The 14,541-nt window shown below is 41.4% G+C and overlaps 1 protein-coding gene across 1 annotated transcript in view; it reads left to right on the top strand.

Moving 5' to 3' along the window:
- LOC144753943 (E3 ubiquitin-protein ligase TRIM39-like) overlaps positions 1-14,541 on the top strand; it is a 244,063-nt gene that overhangs the window by 71,689 nt on the left and 157,833 nt on the right. Inside the window, exons 3-4 of the mRNA XM_078641470.1 lie at positions 3,008-3,238; positions 7,655-7,677. Of these exons, the coding sequence (XP_078497596.1) occupies positions 3,008-3,238; positions 7,655-7,677 (254 nt within the window). The remainder of the gene's footprint in view (positions 1-3,007; positions 3,239-7,654; positions 7,678-14,541) is intronic.

The raw sequence follows: 14,541 nt of genomic DNA on the forward strand, positions 1-14,541 counted from the left end.
ACTGACTGGGTAGGTGACGACCAAGGAGGGAATCCACGGCCCATCTCCCCTATAGCTAAACCAAGTAGCTCCATCGGGCGTCAGACAAAATAGTTCAGTCTCAATACATTGAGAGAGGAGAGAAGGAGAGACATAAATAGAGGGAGGATGCCGTAGGAGACGACAGGAGAGACGAAAGGAAGTGTAACAATGTGGTTCAACAATATACCAGAAAAGATCAACAAGTAAACATTATATCAAACAATCAGCAATACAATTAGGGGAGGAGAGAAAGGAGAGAGAAAGTAGTGGGGGGTAGAGGAGGAGGGAAAGTGAGGATAAGGGAAGAGACAACCGTAGAGACGAGAGGAAGTCTGTCTAAAAACCGACTGGGTAGGTGACGACCAAAGAGGGAATCCACGGCCCATCTCCCCTATAGCTAAAACCAGGTAGCTCCATCGGGCATCATACAAAATAGTTCAGTCTCAAGTGGCGAGGGAAGAGGTTCACAGAAAAACAGGGTGGGGACAAAGGGCAGGGGCATGCGAGGGCAGAGGATAGAAGCTGGAAAGAGTAGGAGCGGAGGAGGGGGTTGGGGGAAGTGGGAGCGGGAAGGTAAGGTCAGGAGAGACTCGGGTGCATTAGTCCGAAGTCCGGCTGGGTAGGTGATAGTCAAAGGAGGGAGCCCAAAGTCAATCTCCCCCATAGCTAACGAGGTAGCTCCATCGGGCATCATACAAAAGTATGCAGGTGGCCCCTCAATTCGTATGCCCCAAGTCCTGCAGTAGAGCTCCAGTCTGCACTCATGCACCAATCGCGGTGTCATACCATGGATCATACATATGGGTAGTGGCGCGTGCTATAGAGTCTGGACACAGCCTCCAGAGCACCATGCAGCGCGATCATCATTGCCGTCAGATCCAACAGCAGCGATTTTGGAAAGGAGTATGAAAATAGAACTCATAAGAAGACTTAATTAAGCCTCGATAGGCAGTGGTACCGCACAGTGCACTGAATGCTCCAGCATTAGAGAATTTATAAACACTGTAGTATGTGTATGCACTCATTCTCCAAATGATACCAATAGTGTCATTGAATTCATTGAGAAAAATATTATATTTCTTCACTCATTGGAAATGGCTCTCAGTATCAAGTAAAAATAAATTTCATTTTCCCTTCATATATACTAAGTGTGGAAATTGTTTTTTTCATGCAAATACATGAAGGGTTTTGAGGCATTTATTATTTTTTATCGTTTGCCTGTAGGTTTAAACTTAATGCCTTAAGTGTCTTCCTGACAAAAACCAAGAGGCGCCAGAAATGCGTAAAGACAATATTTGAATGAAAAATCCGAATTGTTACCATTTTTTCTTTCAATATTTAGATTTTCCCCCTAAACTTCCACAATAAAATGAAGATTATTGAAAACTCATTAACCAATCAACATAGGAGTAGTATTGCTACAAAATAAAGACCCAAACAAGCTCAAAACCAAATTGGTCAACCCTAATAAAAACTACTTTGTACTTTGCTGGGTATGGGGTGACACTGCACGGAGGGTTGTGCTGTGTTACGATTTGTATCTTGACTACAGTGTGTTTGTCCTTGTTGCAAGAACCAAGTAGAAACAACTCTTTCAACTCAAGAAACCACACCGACAATACAAAAAGGGTGTGCATGAAACAAGGGATGGCAGTCTAGTTTATTCTAAAATATATTAACCAGTCCACTCTAATTGCTGGGTGAATGAATATTGCTGATTTGTAAAATATTACTTATTGAAATGTTATTGTTGCTAAATTCTGGCAGCCATCATTTCTTCAGGGTGCACCACCGAGGGGAGACTCCCAGAGAGTCCACCATAGCTGGATTCACCTCTATTCCATTCTCCAGAGCTGGTATCAGAGTAGAGATTTGTAAGTGGCATTTGCCCAGAGACCGCTTGAAGCCTTACATCTTCAGGCTTCTGAGAAATTATTCACAGTCTAGATACATTTATACGTCTAGGCACAGCACCTTGACCTGATGTTCTGTGGGTGAATATTATAGTTGATTCATCAGGGCCTCGCCCATATTAAATTCACCAAACTGTAAGACCTTGAATGACACATCATTACTGGTATTGGGGGATTTCGGCTGCCCCAGCCCTAGCAGACATAGTGTAGTCCACCGCGACTTTGCAAAAACTAGACTGGCAGAGTAGAATTGTATATATGAAGACTTTGTATTCCAGCAGTACAGGAATAGAACTGTGGAAAGCAGAAGCTGCTTAAAACACAACAATTCTCTTGTGTCTTCTACTGACTTTGGAATGAAGCAGGGAGGGTTCGAGGTCGGAGTAGGCATGGGCCTGCCTGGGCTGCTCTGTGCAGGAGCAGGATTGAAGATGGGACAGGAGAAGGAGTGGGATGTTTAACCTTCAATAATAAAGAGACTTCTCCCTGCTGTGAGTTGAGCTCCTTGATATAGAACCTGAAGGTCTTTATTGTGAGTTGAGCATGGAAAGAATCGTGCACACACACACACACTCATACTCTCTCACTCACAGGACCTATTAGCTTTGGTAATGTTTGCCTCATGTAGCAGGTGCTTAGGTTTGTCTATGACATGGATTTGTAGATGGACATTTAAGGGATTCATATTGTAGCCCATGTGGTTAGAAATAATTTATTAACTGTGAGATCTCTGATGTTTTGCCAGGCAAGGATGAGTGCAGATCCATAGGTTGTGAGGTTTTTTGGAAACAGATTGCTGTCTCAAGTCAGTTTTGATCAAGTATTGTATTTATCATGTATTGTAAAGTGTGTGTCAAGAGCAGAACAGCTGAGCTTCGTGCAGGGAAATAACTATTTCTTTATCTTCTGCTGTCTTGCTAGACACCCCTGTCTTTGGTATGACATATATGATGGCCCTCAATCACCAAGTGAATGACAAGACATCATATGTCAGCCCCAGCGTCCCTTGATAAATGTAATACATATTTCTGAGGTGGCAGCAATGTGAATATATGATTTGTTTTCTGTTGCAGGCCAATTTCAAGAGCCAGAGAGAACAAATCACTAAGGAGTTTGAGCAGCTCCAGATGTTTTTGGAGAAGGAAAAATCTCGTCACCTCAGCATCCTGGAGGAGGAAGAGAAGAAAAGTCTGCAGAGCATCAAGGAGATTGTATCAAAATTAGAAGAACAGCAATTTGTCCTAGGAAGCTGGATTACCGAGATTGAATTGACATGTCAGCAGCAGGATGTGGAGATATTGAAGGTAAGAAAAGGTTATAAATCTAGAGCACAAGAAGATCAGCAAGCCTTCATTAGTGTCAGAGCACCAATATTGTAAGCCAGATCGAGTGGGAGCGATGTATTCTTCTACAACTCTCTGAACCCGCTACAAAAAGTACACAAAGTAATATATTGGCTAGAAGTAAACCCAGGGAAAGGGGTCTAGGATAAGAGAAAAAACAGAGACACAGGATATCGATACTCTTGACTGGTAACACAGCTGGGCACTGCCTTCAACTGGAGGAGCATTGCAGTCTAAAGAAGGGAGAAAGTCTTTAATAATTTTATGATTAATGCTACAGCACCTAATATGTTACATGGTAAACCTTTAAACAACCCATATCGCCAGATAATGAAACTCTTGGTCCGATTAAAATTTTTGGCCTGGCGGAGGATTTATTGACCAACAGGCAAAGCATACTTCACCCCCCAAATTTAGACATTACCTCCAAGCTGGTGGTCATTTTGAAAACATTGGCAGGGGTGTCTGTCACATGGGGTTCCTGTCAATGCTTTTTTTGATTTAAGCTTGATGCATGGCTCCGTCAACATGACAGTCATCCACCAGACTTACAGTTTTGTTTTTATTTTCCCTGATATGAGATTTTCTTTTTTGGGAAAACAAAATGCTCCCCTTCCCATTGGAGTTCTCCCCTATAGTGAGAGAAACATAGATCAGTGTTCACTGCCTCTTAAAGCCAGGGTTTTCCTGGTGGTGACGGGCAGTAAAAACTGACTTGAGCATCCGGCCATCTAAATTAGGTGGGTGGACATAGAGGTCACCAAACATAGTAGTGAAAGAGTAGTCTCCTCTGTGGTTACACCAATGATCTGTTCACTTCTAAATCTGGCAGCTCTAGTGCCAGGGCTTCTGCTCTGCAGAGTAAAGCCAGGCAGCCACATGTATCCACACGTGGACCTTGCCTGACCACCTCCGTGGCTCCTGGCACTGTATTTCGCTGAAGAATGTGAACGTTGTTCTCTTTGATTTGTGGGGGTCATTAGGACTGCACCTGAGCTTCATTCATGCTTCTGCTGTAACTACTGGGGAAACCAGCCATCAAGGAGTCATCGGGGATGGGATTAGAATGAAGGTGCTCAACAGATGTAAAGCCACACAGGAGATTTGCAATCAGATCACTGGCTTGTATATCAAGTTACATTTTGTAGTATTTAATACTACTATGTAATTAAAAGATATTCTATTTTCTTAAAAGAAAAGTACTGGACGTATGTCTCTGACACCAGTGGCAGACATCCTCAACCCCTACAGTGAGACCCAGTAGCCCCTATCTGCCTTGTGACCTTCCAGAATGGGTCTGAGAACAGAGGGCAGTAGTCCAAATGAGGTCTGAGGCTCTTGAGGGATTCCTGTTCTTTCCCAGATCCAGTGAGATCGGATTGTGTAGACTGGTATTGGAAGATGAAGACCGAGTCTGTGGTCTGCCTCTAGCATAACATCTAGCTAAAGCTGGGGAATCCGAATAAAGATTCAGGCGTCAACATTACCATCCTGCTTACAATGCACTGCAATCATCCTGATCATAGCCTATCAACCAAGGTTTAACCCAGCAACAAAGAGATAGCAGGCAGATATATCGTAACATCAGATTCATGGTTTGGTTGTCTCCTACTCTAATCTGACTTTCAATTTTCATGAAAGTTCACTGTCCATTGGTCACTTCCTCCAACGCCTCATCATACACAGGCAACATTGACATTAGTTGATGTTGGATGGGGTTTGTCTAAGAACTTATGTCACCCTTGCTCGTTCCATTGTTTCTACTTCAATGCCTTTTCTCATTGAAGCATTGACCAGGGTAATAGGATCCAGTCCTGTTGACTTTCATGACCCAGGCTATGCAAGATCGTGCAGTGACGAGGAAACATTTAAGGAACAAAAGAGTAGCAAAACTTGTTTAATGATTAACCGAGCGCTCACTGATTCCACAGCACCAGGGTTCAGGATTTTGTAATGGATCTCATCAATTCTTCTGATCCAAAGATTGTGCTACCCCTTCGCAAATCCTGGGGTGGATTTGTGTTTTAGCTGCTTTCAGGACTCTGATTAATTTTGAGTTTACTAGCCCTTATTGACCGATATTTGTTTGAACCTGCAGAACCTGCACATACACTTTTGTATATCGTCTTGCCATTCAGCTGGCACCACTGAGGTGGTCTGAGGGACCTAAGACGTGGAGATTAGAATAGGTCTGATGTTTCTTTGTTTCCTCACAGGATCGAAAATTTGAAACTGTTTTTCATATTTGGAAATGCAAGTAGATACAATGCACCCTAAAAGAACTCTGTTAAGCATTGGAACGGGAAACATGTATTTCCAGTATTCCCAGTGCAATAGATCTGGAGAAAATAGAACATTCTAGAGTGGTCCGAGTTTCTTCAAGGTGTGAGGGAGTGCCTGGGTCAGACGTTTAGCCAACAGAGAGCCCTGTGAGGTTTCTGATTGAAGAGAGAAGAAGAGATGTATCTGTCCTGGAGCAGAGTAGGCATTCACAGCTGTTGAGAGCCTAGACCCAGTAGTAACTGGAAGATCATAGGCCCTCTACAGCAACACCATACCGGTAGAGGAGCACAGATAAGGAGGGGACTTCTCAGCACATTTTGTTTTGAGAGTAAATTGAAGCAGAGAAGTTGTGGGACAAACAGAATCACGTACATCACGGAGAGCATCCAGCTGCCTAGAACTGAGAGACAAGACATTCAATCCTGTCTTGTCCCTTGTGTCAATTAGCCTTAAAAGTTAACTCCCTCCTGGGACAGGCTGCCAGTAAGGGTGTTTAATTGCACATGAAGTAATGATCACATATTTTTCTAACTGAGGAAGTATATATTTTTCTCTCCCTGAGATTCTAGAGATTTCATCTTTGCCCCACAAGTATCTGTCATTGAGAATGCAAACCCTTTATATGTATACCTAAGAGTTCTTAGTGTAAAGTGACGTGTTATATTCTATTGTGATCTTTCGTGCTAAATTACAGAGGTGCCATTGGCTTTATTTACATATAGAGTATCTCAATTGACCTGTGTTGCGGTACTGTCAAAGGTTTGTTTACCCATTTTTCCCCACTGTGAATATTATTCATGGGACCATAGCCCATGATATTTAATGGCATAGTGTGGTGGTTTACCCCACTGATCAATGTGGCACAGTCTTAACATGTCCACAGTTAATTGCTGCAAAGGTACTGACCACTCCTACTGCAGGATCGTGAGTGGGGCCACATTGAACAGCATTGGAGGGTTTAGATACCTCATGCATTTATGTCTGCAATCCGTACCCGTTCCTGTGCCCAGGAAAAGAAGTGCCCTCCTCCATATAGAGTCCAAGGATCCTGGAGAGACTAGGGGCCAGATGTAGGTAGCCAAATACCGGTCTGTAACGGACGATTTCGGCCGTTACCGACCGGTATTTGGCTTTTGAGATGTAGGGGGATTGCAACAGGCCATTTCGGTAATTTTACCGATTCGGTAAATATACCGGTCGGTAAATTTACCGACCGGTATTTTTACAGAATCGGTAAAATTGAGATGTAGGTGGGACTCTTCTGAGTCCCACAAGCCCTACAAATTCGGTATTTTACCATCAAATTCAATTTGATGGTAAAATACCGATTCAGGTGTGCATGCATATGTGTGCATGCACACCTGTGCCATATGACAGGCAGACCTGCCCTTAGGGCAGGTATGCCTGCCACATGACCCCCGAACCTTTTTTGGGGGTGCTAGAGGGTGTCAAAGTGACACCCCCTGCACCCTTGTCAAAATCGGTATTTACCGATTCGGTAAATACCGACCGGTAATGCCCCATTCATTCCTATGGGCTTCAAAGCCCATAGGAATGAATGGAGCATTACCGGTCAGTATTTACCGAATCGGTAAATACAGATATTTACCGATTCGGTAAATGGAACATCTGGATGTTCCACATACCCCCCCTTCTTATTTACCGATTCTTAATTACCGAATCGGTGAAATTCGGTAATTAAGAATCGGCAAATAAGTTCTACCTACATCTGGCCCTGAGAAACTGATTACACATCCTTTGGAACTTACTTCGCCTCCATATACTCATCTGTTCTTTATGTATGTGGTCTAATCTTATATTCAGGAAGTACCATTTATCACTTTTGTTGTGCACTTTACTATTATTGTAGAGCTCTATTGGATTGAATGTGTTTATGGATTATTCAAGTAAATCTGCGCTTTATAATTTATCTGCGAAGGTCAATAATAGAAATATGTGCTAATTAGGAACATATTTGTATTTTTGTATAGTTACTTGTAATTAGTAAACTTGTGAATACCTGTGTTATAATGTTAATTTTACTGTGAACGTAAACTCTATTGTCACTTGTTCTGTTTATGTTTTACTCTCCAGGATGCGAAGACCGTTTTGAACAGGTATGATTATCTTCTTTGATTAGCTCACCATATCAAAAAATTAAAGAGTTGTCATTAAAATTAAGTATGTCACACTGCAGTCTTCTTTATATATTTTTGCCCCTACTGTGAGATAATCTTTCAATAGCTCCCTATATTTTAGTTAGGTGCGAAGATCGTACGGACCATGCTATCTTGGAAACATTGTATTCAACTGCGGAGATGAAGGATGATATTTTTTCTTCATATTTTCTTCTTTTATTAGTTTGCAGTCCTCCATAGTTTCTTCGTTTTCTTTTTTCCTTTTATTTCCCCTTTGTATGTTTATTATTTATTTTATAATAGTCTTTATTTTTTCATAGTTTCCTCTACTAGTTTATATTCAATTTTAGAGTTTCCTTTATGTGCCCCTGGTTGTTTTGTTGTTTTTTATTTCCTGTTATTTCATGCACTAATTTCCACTCTCTTAATGTGGCCTATAATCATACTTTCTGCTTATTGTTTGTTGCTTTTTTACTTCTGTCCTTTTCAACCTTCATTTATACACTACTCTTTTTCTTTGTTTCTAGTCTATCTTTTACATTTTTTTTCTTTAACTCTTTCTTTAGTTTCTTCCTTTTCTACATTATTTATCCCCTTCTTGGATTGTCTTTCATCTCAATTTTCTTATTTCATATTATGAGGCAGTATTTTAGTATTCATTGTATAGCTTATTGGTTTAAATAGTTGCTGCTGAACCATGCACTATTCTAAAGACCCGCAGACTCAGGCTTCCCTCCCTACGGCATCGGGAAATTAAATAACATGACAATGGTTTATAACCCTAATTTTTACAGCTCCTAGAAACAGTAGAAGTGTGATGTGATGTGCTACATAATGACAAGCTACTAACGGTAGTATTAGTCAATTTTCTAACATGTACTTTTTTTATTACTGTTTAACTTTCAGAGCATTGATATATTATTTACGCACATTTGCTAAATATCAAATAAATCATTAACATATTTAGTGTTGTTCAGAACAATTGACAGTTTTATTTTCCCCACTGCATACATTCTTAGTCCCTTTTTTACCTTTGTAATGTAATGCAATGTGGATTTGAAGAGCGCAAACTTATCACCCGTGCGGGTATGCAGGCGGTGGTTAGGTGCGGGGTATGCAAGATGGTCCAGTTGAAGAGCCAGGTTTTCAGTGTTTTACAGAGCTCTATAAAAGATGTGGCTGCGAAGTAAGTGAATGCCCTGCCTCTTCTCTTGCTTCTATGGATACTGGGGGTGTGTGCGAGCGTCAGTGATGTTGAGTGGCGGTTCTTGGTTGGTTGGTGGAAGTGTAGCCGGTGGTTGAGGTAGGTGGGACCCAGGTTGTGTAGTGCTGTGTAGGCATGGGGGAGTCTTTCTACTGGCAATGCTTCTGGATGGAGAGCCAGTTTTAAAATATATTTAAAAAAATATATATTTCTTTATTGCCTTTTTAGGAACTTACACTGTTCATTTTACATACATCAGACATCTGCATATATTCATTTCAACATCTTATACTGGTCTAAAGTTTCACTAGCGAACCCCTTTGCTGTCACCCAAGCTCAGATGAACCTGCTACTCCTCCCGTGTGACCCTTACTAGGTTATGCCACAATAGAAGTTTTGCCAGCGAACTCTTTGCTATCATTTATTCAAGCATACGTTCAGAAAACCCTAATTAGTGCTTCCAGTTCTGCCTAACCTGCACCAATTTTCCTCTAGCCAGTGACCTCAAAGCGAAGTGGATTCTCTTCACCACTCGCTATTCAATTCCCCGGGGATTCCAGACAAACATTAAACAATCACTAACGAATGGGTTAATACATTTATCAATATAATAGTAAGAAAAACAATTTAAAACATTTCATAATTTTCAAAGCAAAAACATTTCACGTGATCGATCAATTATTATCAACAATATGTTCACAATTTTAGCAGCAAAAAAAAACTTTATAGCAGCATCCGACCTACCTAGCTACCTTAACTAGTCCTATCTTACTTTAACTAGTCCCTAACCATAGCTCTGCTACCAGAAAATTACTGATCGAGCGCGCAGGTCACCCAACCAACAATTTCACCATATGTGTATCGGGCCCATAAACTTCAATTTATCTTATACATTAATCAGGTGACCTTACACTCTACTACCAGTAACCCTAGTTCCTTCCTATTTATTCCTACTGTACCCGACTTACCAATCCACCGTTACGGGTATCTAATGACCTCAATGGATCAGGGAGCTAGCTGTGAAGAAAAATGCTAACAAAATACCAACATATATTTCTTTTATATTTTCATTAAATGACCACAGACTACTGGGAAGTTTTAAAGATTTTATCTAAATTTCAGATTCGGAAAACATCAAGTTTACAACCAAAAGGCAATCAATAATCAAAATAATGAAGAGCACATGTCCATAAAAGAAGTAAATTAAACTAATCATTTATGAATCTATGAACAGGGAAAAACAGCTAAATTCAGAAAACCCAAAGACAGGAAAAATAGAAGGTGCAGTATAGAGTTTTCAGCACTATATTTACCTAGAATGGTGTGAAGACCAACCCTGGCCACGGATCAGTCAAAGACAGGAAAAACCCCAAGGAAGGACAGTCATCAATGGGACAGCAGGTGAAGAATGGACACCCCAGGACAGGACAGGAAACCCAGATTAGGATCAGGACAGTACCACCAAGGCACGACCAGCACCCGCAGTTTGGACGAAACGCCTGCGCTCCACCCTCTCTGCAGCTAACAGTCAGAACCCCGATTGGGTTAGCGAATTCCCCAGCAAAGTGCTCCGCCAGCACTTAGGGTTTCTTAGCAAGAACCCCTTGAGTCTATGGAAATTATGGACAGAGTGCTCCGCAGCCCTCTGTATCAGTCACCTATTAAGTGCGTTGGGTCAGTGCAGGTCAGCTATTCGGACAAGTCGGACAATTTCTCTAGCTAAACCTAGGCTAGTTATACTGTTTTCGGGTCAGTGTACCACCCCCAAATGTTGCAAGTGTCAGAATCCCCAATTTCGATTGGTCCCCAAGTAGGATAGGTCAACACACCAATCACGTTTGACTTCTACAAGCCGGTTTTTACATTTCTGGGACCGCCTATTGAATTTGGGGTTCCCATGGCATGCTCTACAGAACACAATGGAAAATAATACAAATGTAACTATTGCAGGACATTTTAGCTTCTTCGGCTGGGTGAAGGTGCATCTTCCCAGGCACATTTTGGCCGCAACCTCTGGTTGGCAGCCATTCAATGCCACTGGCAGAAGACAGTCATGCGCAGTACGGTAATTCAATATGGATTCACGCGTGTCTCGCAGACCCTCACGAACGCGGTACATGAAAAGTAAGCGAAAACAAATTAAAACACAGAAAATAAATGAATACACTGTATACCATGAATAGCTACTCTATACCCCTTTACTTAAAAATATACTATGGCGTTAGAGTTTAGTGCAACAGACAATGACATGAAAACATCAGCGCAAGCTTCACCATGTGAGGACATACAGCAGCCATTTTAAAGCCAAATGCGCAAGCGCGAAGATTCCCACCAGAACTGCAAGTACGTCACGTCACGTGAGTGTGACTAACGCATGCTCAGAAGGAAACCCCGCCAAGCAGCGCCCATTTTTAGTTACAAGCGTTATTGAGTTAGTAAACACATAGGCAAGCGTCACTAGGACACACCAGTGTCAAAAATAAAGGAAAATTAGTAAGACAAACATATGAGGTTACTTGATTAATATTAATCGAGGGTCATGAATTCAAGCAAGGCGCGTAATATGCGAATCCTTGCTCCATCAATCCCCTCTTTGATGATATTTACTATCATCACAAAACTAGTGGAATCAGATGCCAACTTTTCTCACACTTTGTTCATTTCAATTTCTTCCAACACTCTATTCAGCTTTTCTTTCATCTCTTTATTAGGGTGAGAATTTTTCACCCTTTTATAAATCCGATTATTCAGTTCTTCTAATTCAAGTTCATTCACATTCCGTTTCACACCTCTCTTATTCACAGTGTACTTCTTTTTGCAACAGACAAATATGAGGAATATGATGAACCCTATTACTGCAATTGGCATCAGTACCTTTAACAAAAAACCTTTACCTAAATTAGAAAACCAATGACCTAGAACGGAGAGACCATCAGTGAGTCTCTTCCAGGCGCTATCAACCTCCAGTGGTTTGAGTTCTTTTTCCAAATGTGTAATGTTCCTTACATACCTTTTGATTTGCACACTTTTATCCGGTATGTAAGTGCAACAATGTTGCGCTTTCAACATCCGGTAGACTCCGCCCTCTTTCCGCCCTCTTTCGCTAATAAGGTGTCAAGAGCAAGTTTGTTCTGCAAAACCATAGATCTGATCGCAACCATTTCGGTATTGACCAACAGAAATCCGCTAGCAGTGTCAGTAGACAACCGATCCACTATTGTTGACAATTTGCAGATTCTGTGTGTGTTTAGAACCACTCCCACTGCAGGTATCAATGCACTAAAAATACTTCCCATTATTTAACCTACACTTTCTCTTTTACTACGCACTAAACTGTTAGGGTTTTCACTGCTTCCAGCAATTTCATTCACATGGTATATTTTCGGGAAGACAATTCCAAAATAGCAGCTTCCATACCAGTGATCCGGCAATTTGAAATAAGCCTTGTTTCCACATATATAATAAATTCCGGGAAACACAGGTTCTGACCCATTTTTGAAACCCCAACCTCCAATTACCTTGTAATTGTGTTCACATTGACTGGAACCAATGAAAATGTTATTATAATAACTAGTCTTTTCTCGGTGAAGACAAAGCTTCCCTTTTCTCTCGAAATCCAGCAACAAAGCAGGACTAGCCCCACCATTTGAGGTGCTTTCCATGTTTTCAGCCCACTTAGGAGTTTTCTGTCTTTTATCATTTGCCTTTCTTTGGAAACTTCCCTTCTTTTCTCTGCCATGTTTAAAAACATTTTCTCTTGTTCATGTAATGAACAGGTCAAGTTATCTCTGTGTGCTTCACCTAAATCTATGGTACCTATAGTCAGGAAGTATTCTCCCATATAACGTGTCACGTCACTTTTTGTATGTACAGGGTTCAGATTTCCACGTATAGGAAGTTCAGAAAATATCACGTCTGAGTTAGAGTAGTAGTACTGTAACGGTCCTCTTTTGTAAAATAAGCTAGCTAAAATGCTACAGGAAATTCCATATGTTAGTGGCAAATGATGGTATGTCACTCCCTCAGCTACAGAAGTAGGTAGCTTCATGCACACATAACAATCCTCTATCTCCATAGTTTCTACGTAATGCACTAAAAGGTTAGCAAATACATTTAAATGAGTCTGGTTCTTAATTCCGTGATAATGTAATCCTTCCTCATCTGGTGCTTCTAAGTCTGATTTTGTTTGTCTAATGCTAAGTGCTTTCTCACGTCTTTCTACACTTCGTGTTGTCAGTTCTTCAGTGTCTTTTGTCACAGTCTCTGTAGGGTCAATATTAGTACTTTTGCTCATCATATAAGGAATAGTAATGGTTAGTCCTATCCATAATATTAACACTAAGGCTACACTACATATACATACTTTGCAGCATGTTTTACAACAATTACGTCTAGGCCTTCCATTCACATTTGAATCAGACATTTTCGCTTAGAAGAAGTTCTCAACCCCTCTTTGTAACTTTGCACAGGTAGCTTACACTGAGCAACTTCAGGTTGGTTCGTCTTCTTCAGCAGACTGGTCAGCTGTCTGTTCTTTGTCACTTTCGTCAGTTATATCAAGATCCTCAATTTCCTCCAACACCAAATAAGTCCATTCAGGATCTTGATATTTTTCGTTCAGTCTTTTTATTCGATCACTTCTTCGTTTTGAGTTTTCCTCCAGTTTGTTCTGCTACACGGGTACTTTGCCTTCTTTGCTCAAGTTTTTCTTCTACTGTTTTTAGTCTCAGTCTCAGTCTTTTAATGAACCTTGGTTCTTTTTTTTTTCTTCCTGAGTCTTTTGGCTGGCACTGTGGTTTGTCTTTCTTCTAATGCTCTTTTATTCTCGTTTTGTTTGTGGCACTTCTGTTTCTTCTCTTTCCCTTCCTGCCTGACTAGTCCCAGGTCTTATATCTGTTTCTTCTGCCTCGTCACTAAGCTGGCCTTGTTCAGGTGTAGACTGAATTTGACTTTTGGGCGTTTCAATTTCTGTGTCCTGAACACGTTCGTCTATTTCTATCTGATCCTGTTCAAGCACTTCGAACCCTTGATTTTTTTCCGCTTGAACTTTCACACTAGTTTCTGTCTGTCCCTTTTCAATCTCAGGAGTTCTTGGAGGTGTGCCGATCACCTGTTCTGTCCCTATCTGATCTTCTTCTCCTTCAGATTTGACATGGATTTCGATAATCTGATGGTCTTCTCCTATTCCTGTCTCTTCCTCACTATTCCACTCTCTGTCTGAGTAATTCTGGCTTCTGGTTCTGATTGGGTCATCGGTCAGGTCGATTATGGGTATCCACTCATCTCGACTGGTGCTCGGTTGTTCGTCATCAGCTACTTCAGGACCAACGTCTGGAGACCCCTCAGCTGGACAACCTTCAGCGTCAGTCTTCTCGTCTTCAGTCACCTTCTTGGTATGGCTGGCATATATCCACTTTGGAACGCCAGCACACTTCACCGCTGTCGTGGTCACCAGTATCACTTGACGTGGTTTTCCCCACTTCGGTGCAAGGCAATTTGACAGAGTATGCTTCTTGAGTACAACCCAATTGCCTGGAACCAATTTATGGACTGGAGTTGTTGGACTGGCCACGGCGTCTTCCCCAATCTGGTGAGAGATAGAACGCACTTGGTCACCCAGTTGCTTGCAGTACTCAAGT

Source organism: Lissotriton helveticus, chromosome 5_1, assembly GCF_964261635.1.
Source record: "Lissotriton helveticus chromosome 5_1, aLisHel1.1, whole genome shotgun sequence".
Classification (NCBI taxonomy): domain Eukaryota; kingdom Metazoa; phylum Chordata; class Amphibia; order Caudata; family Salamandridae; genus Lissotriton; species Lissotriton helveticus.